At 46.0% G+C, this 6,000-nt stretch overlaps 1 protein-coding gene across 1 annotated transcript in view; it reads left to right on the forward strand.

The window, feature by feature from the left end:
• The window catches only part of LMX1B (LIM homeobox transcription factor 1 beta), an 81,151-nt gene extending 76,405 nt beyond the window's left edge, over positions 1-4,746 (forward strand). Inside the window, exons 5-9 of the mRNA XM_054646482.2 lie at positions 341-519; positions 897-974; positions 1,358-1,424; positions 2,250-2,411; positions 4,113-4,746. Of these exons, the coding sequence (XP_054502457.1) occupies positions 341-519; positions 897-974; positions 1,358-1,424; positions 2,250-2,411; positions 4,113-4,270 (644 nt within the window). The 3' untranslated portion in view covers positions 4,271-4,746. The remainder of the gene's footprint in view (positions 1-340; positions 520-896; positions 975-1,357; positions 1,425-2,249; positions 2,412-4,112) is intronic.
• The last annotated feature ends 1,254 nt before the right edge of the window (positions 4,747-6,000 follow it).

Consider the following 6,000-nt stretch of genomic DNA (forward strand, 5'->3'; position numbering starts at 1 on the left):
GAAGCTGGTGCTGAGATTGGAGCAGGTGAGCACATGGGACCAAGAGGTGCTGGAAGAGCACAAAGTGTCTCTGTGCCCAATTCCTGGAAATACTGAAGCATTTTCTGCGTTTCCATCCCCTGATCAGGACTTCAATTAAAAATTGAAAACATTTTTATGCTTTTGTGGCATTTGATTTAGTCAGAGCACACAGATCTGAGAGAGTCTCTTCCTGCCCACAGCTGCTTTAGGTGTTCAAATAACCATGGGACAATAGTTGAACCTGTTGACTGAAGAGCAGTTCTCAAAGATCCTGTTTTCTTGGTGGAACAAGTGCAATTATATATCCTTTTTTCACCAGTCAAAAGTGATGATGAAGATGGAGATGTTAAGCCCACCAAAGGCCAAGTAACCCAAGGGAAAGGAAGTGATGATGGGAAGGACCCAAGAAGACCTAAACGACCAAGGACAATACTTACTACACAGCAGAGACGAGCATTCAAAGCATCCTTTGAAGTGTCTTCGAAGCCCTGCAGAAAGGTAGGTGCTTCAGCAGGGCCCAAGCCAGCCCTGACACCTGGCCACAGCCGCAGACAGCCCCTCCTGGGCCAAGAGCAGCTCTCCCGGGGTGAACGCAGAGCACTCTTTTTGCACAGAAGTCTTTTATGGGTAAAATTTGGTGTCATTTTCCTCAGCTCAGACTCTTTGTTCAGTAGTTACAGAACTGGTAATGCTATTGGGGCAGAACTTGACAACACTATGCAAAAATATGATGAATTTTTAAAAGTAATTCCATACATGCAATTTTTGTTCTAAGTACAAACATTCCTCCTAACAAAACTGATTAGTGGTTTTTTGTGTTGGGTTTTTTTTTTTAACTTACGAAAAATTGCATCATTAAGCATTTCCTCCTGCAGGTCAGAGAAACATTGGCAGCTGAAACAGGGCTCAGTGTGCGAGTCGTCCAAGTCTGGTTTCAAAACCAAAGAGCAAAGGTAGGCTGTTTGTCCCATCCTCCAAAGTCAAATGCAGGCTGGGCTCTTGCCCTGGCTGCAGCTCACACTGCAGAGGCCCCACAGCTGAGCTCTGCGTGTTCTGCCTGCTCTGCTCTCTACATCCACTGGAAAGGCAACTTCCAAACACAGACATCAAATTAATATGCTCAAAGCAATTCAGGGTTGGGAGTAAATTTTGCATGCAAATCTGAACTGGAAACTGAAGTGTTTAAGCTTAGAATTGAAACTGAACCCACAACAGTGTGTGCATAAGTATAAATGGTCTGTGTTAACTGATAAGATGTTTGCAGAGAGTTTTGTAAGAAAACAAAATTGTTGCATTTGGAGCTACAAGAATGTTGTGTTCTTCTGCTTGTTTTCAGATGAAAAAGCTGGCACGGAGGCACCAACAGCAGCAGGAGCAACAGAACTCGCAGCGACTAGGGCAAGGTAGGGGATTTGTGAAAGAGCAAAGTGAGAGAGAAAGAATCTGCAGCTGTCTGGAGGTGCCATTCCCACATGACACTCCAGTAGAGCCATGCAGGGCGCACGCAGGGCTGCGGGTGACGTGTGCCATCAGCAGTGGAAGGACACAAAGGTGTGCCTGAGTGCCCATGACAGGTTACTCCAAGTTCTCCTGGTGGGATCAGACCCCAGAGGTGCTCATGCAGAAGCTGTTACCTCGTTTCTAGTAGGAATGTGCCACGTGGAAGTGTCTGCACTGGAGGAAATCTCCAGGAGCCTTGCTCCAGGCAGGTCCTTCAGTTTGTTTTCCTCTGCAGGAAGGGGCACAGTGCTCAGCTGGCAATCTGCACAGGCATCAGCGTTACTGCCCCAGCCAAGGCACAGAGAGCCCCTCCTGTGCCCTCACAAGTGTCTGGACCCTGGGCCAGACACTGCACCCAGGAGCTGGAACTTGCTCTGCTGCTCTCTGGGTACTCTTGAGTATCTCCAGCTCCCAAGACCTTGCAGCCTTAAATCCTCGACTTTAGCCAGAGCAGAAAAACTGGGATCAGCAGGAGTTAGAGAATAACTGGGCTCTGTCAGAAAGAATATATGGACTTTGGGAGGATAAGGTCGAGGACCTAGGAGCTCCAGAAATTATGTAGAAATTACAAGTCTTTCAGCTTATTGCTCAGGCCTCTACGCTCAGACAAAATCTGGAAAGTTTCTCTGACTGACAGGATACCCCAGACTGCATTTGCTAGGGTTCATTGTTGCCACTGATTCTGCCCTGTTCCCCAGCAGTAACTGTTCCTCCTCTTTGCTTTGCAGAAGTAATGTCCAACCGAATGGAAGGGATGATGACATCTTACACCCCACTTGCACCACCACAGCAGCAGATTGTAGCAATGGAGCAAAGCAGTTATGGCACAGACCCATTTCAGCAGGGTCTTACCCCTCCACAAATGCCAGGCGACCACATGAACCCCTATGGTAAGGCATGCCTCATTCTGCCACATCCCAAGTAGCTGGGTCCGTGTGCTGGATCACACTCCATAGGGGCAGCAGCTTTACTGACTTTTAGAATATTTTTTCTGGGATTTGTACCAGGGAATTTGTACCAGTCAGTTTTATGTGTGTATTTTCTTGTACACATAAAGGGGTAGAACAGAGCTCATCTCAAGCTCTGAACACCTTTCAGAACTATTTCACAGTATAATTTTGATAAACAATAAGCAAGCAACATCACCTCTCCAAGCTCCACTTTTTTAAACCACTGTCCAAGACACTGAAAAATAAACAGTACCAAATTCTAGCTCCCTCACAAATTTTTCCTTTTTTCTTAGAAGCTTTGAGGAAAAAGTGCCTTCAATAAAGAGAAGTAATCTATTCATTACAAAATGAATAAGCAGCCCTGTAAGACCACTCAGATTGGATGCGTGGATTTGTTAAAGAACAGCTCTTGAGCTACTAAGAGATGGGTTACCACAGGACATTTCTCCTGCATAGTTTTATTCTCTGTCCCAAGTCAAGATGACGGTTTGCTTTCACGATTGCTTGACCCCACATCAAACGCATTACAAGCACTAAATGCTCAATTATTGGCTCTGGACAATTGCAGTGTGGCATTTAAAAAGAATGTCAGAGGATTTTTCAGACTGTGATTCTCGGCCTTGCGGTAGCCCACAAGGGCCTGTTTCAGACTCCTTTCTGCTGACCAGGAGCACTTCACTGTAGAGGCTCACATGCGCATCACTGTCCCCAGCACAGCGTGCACAGGCCAACAGGAAATCTGCTTTGGGTCTGTGTCATTACTTTTGCCACTGAGACAAGTCCATGGTGCACACCAGGAAGTTTGGGAGGTCCTGTAAGGAGCTCAGGACATATGAAGTGCCCTCGAGCAATAGGTGGCTTGTGATTTTGTTGGTTTGCTCGGCTTTCTGAGTGAAACTCCTTGGGAAGTAGGTTCTGTGCTCCAAAAGGGGTGCAGGGGATGGCACAAAGCCCTTTCAAATGAGTGTGTGAGGAAAAAGAACCAGACTAACACTTTTGCAGAGCCCCTAGGACTTGAGCTAGAGCTTTTTCTGGTACCTTCAGGGTTGAAGTAAGCTGAAATCTTAGATGCTAAGGGAAATACAAGGTGCTGTTCCAGACCAGCCCTGAAAGAGTGGAATTTTCTGAAAGGAGACCATTTTTAGAGCTGTAGCTCACTTGAGGCCAGGGAAACTAGGTCTCTTCCTGGGTCCTGTCACACTGGTAGAACTTTTGCCTTGTGTGTATATGAAGACCAGTATGATTATGGCCTTTAGACCATGCCTCCCTGTCATGGGCACCCTGGTTCCACCTTTCTTGACAGTCCTGGTGCTCCCATGAGTGCTGGAGCCCGTGGAGAAGCTGGGGACCTGCTCCTCCCCAGCACCCTCTGCTCCTGTTGTCAGCCATGACTCTGTTTTGTGCTGCTGGCTGAAAGTGAAATTAAACCCCGGCAGGTTTGGGCGCCTTGCTGCCGGCTGACCCCTGTGGGTTGATTTCAAGCCCTCGTCCTTGTAGGTCAGACCCTCGTAGCCAAAGCGTGCTAGCATGTGAGCACAGGAGCAGGAGTGTTCCCGCTCGCTGCAGCACGTGAGCATCCGTGTGTGCTGTGTCCTCCCCGGCTGCGCAGCCTCCAGCCTAACGTGTGCGTTTCATTTGCAGGAAACGACTCCATTTTTCATGATATCGACAGTGATACCTCTTTAACTAGCTTGAGCGACTGTTTTCTTGCCTCTTCCGAAGTTAACTCCATGCAGGCTAGAGTAGGAAACCCCATTGACAGGCTGTACTCTATGCAGAGCTCCTATTTCGCCTCATGAAAGTAAAGAAAACTAACAGCCGGCGTGTGTTTAGCCAGTGACTTTTCCAGTGCAGACTCTACAGCCATATGTTGCCCAGCTCTTCCTTCACAGTGACTCTGCTGCCTCTGGACTGCAAAGAGCATTTTTTTAGGAAGACTGTCTCTGTTTGCATATATGTGTATGTATGTACATATATTTTAATACCTACATACATACATATATAGAGAGACAAAACACATCCACCCGTCCCATACCCTTGATTCCCAGCTGGCGCCAGACCACGAGACAAGCACGGAAGGAACAGAAGAACCTGCTCGTCCTCAGCCTTTGATCTGGTTTGGTTTGAGCTCATCATCTTAAAAGAAATGGATTTTGTGGAAAGCTAGACCTTTTCCTCCTCTCTCTTCTCCTTTCTTTTGGATGTCTAAACTTTTTTTTTAGCCACTGATACTGACATCAGTCAACCATATGACAAATAAATCAAAGAAACTGGAGATTCCTCCTTTTCTTACTGCATGATTCATACTATATTGTGGATAAATTTCCATTTGAACTGTGAGAAGTTAATGTAAATGTGACGTTCAACATTTGTTTCCTTTCTACACTTTTTCTACATAACCTAGATCTGCTCATTAGTTTATAGCCCTTATGCGTATGATACTGAGGAAACTGGTTAGCAGTATTTGTGGAAAAAGCCAGTGATTTCAGAGTAAGAAAGGTCTATGACCCCGGAGAGGAGATGCATGTTAGGGGCAGAGGCATTTAGGTTAGTATTGATCTTAAATAATTAAAACTAAAGGTGCTTACAAGACAGATCTATTTAATTTTTTTCTGAAGTGTGAGATTAAAATATTTACATTTGTTTGTAAGTATTGCAGTGCCAAATTTCAAGTCTAGACCATGATTGGCAAAGAAGTGTTTTTCATTCTGTTCTGTTTATTTGTTTTGCATGAGGCATAAATGTGCTGTTCTTTATTGTCCATCTGGAATAATTAAGCACTCCTTTAGTTACCTTGCCTCAGCAAGAATCAAGGATACACAGTTCTAGCCTGAAACACCAGAAGTCCTGAAATGTGCACCAGCCAGGAACAACAAACTGTGAAAGAAATGACAATGGGAAGTTCAGGTGTGCTGAGCTGAAATTTTAGCAGGGCCTGCCAGGACTCCTGGCTGTGGTGAGTGAGCAGTGTGAGCTCTGCAAGGACAGCCGCACCGACAGGGGGGTGGCCCAGCTGACGTCTGTCTCTGATGCTGAAGTTTAAGCATATGTCATATAGATTTTTGTAGGGCATAAAATATCATAAATAATAATAGTATAGCTATAAATATTGCCTGGTGATAATTATAATGTGGAGAAGCAGACAAGTACAGTCATGGCTCTCAGTAGAGAAAACTTCGTGGGGAATATTTGCCAGGGTAATATCAGTAATTATAGGGTGTGTTCAAAATAGAGCTCATGGGGAAAGATTGGCAGGATAGGCACTTTCTTAAATAAATACCTTTAATATATTGACCATAATAGCTGAAAAACAAGTCCAAAGCTTTCGTTAATCTAACTCCTCCAGGCTGAGGACTGGTACCAGGCCAGCATGGCAGTGTCCCTGCAGGGCTTGGCATCTCCTGTGGGAGCGTGGGTCTCCATGGAGGGGAGCCAGAGCAGGACCCCCGTAGCCTCAGCCCCAGGGAGGGAGCAGCCCCAGTGCAGGGAGTCCTGCTGGGAGCCCCGCAGCCGCTGATGGAGACAGGCC

Source organism: Agelaius phoeniceus, chromosome 21 (genome assembly GCF_051311805.1).
Source record: "Agelaius phoeniceus isolate bAgePho1 chromosome 21, bAgePho1.hap1, whole genome shotgun sequence".
NCBI classification, from domain to species: domain Eukaryota; kingdom Metazoa; phylum Chordata; class Aves; order Passeriformes; family Icteridae; genus Agelaius; species Agelaius phoeniceus.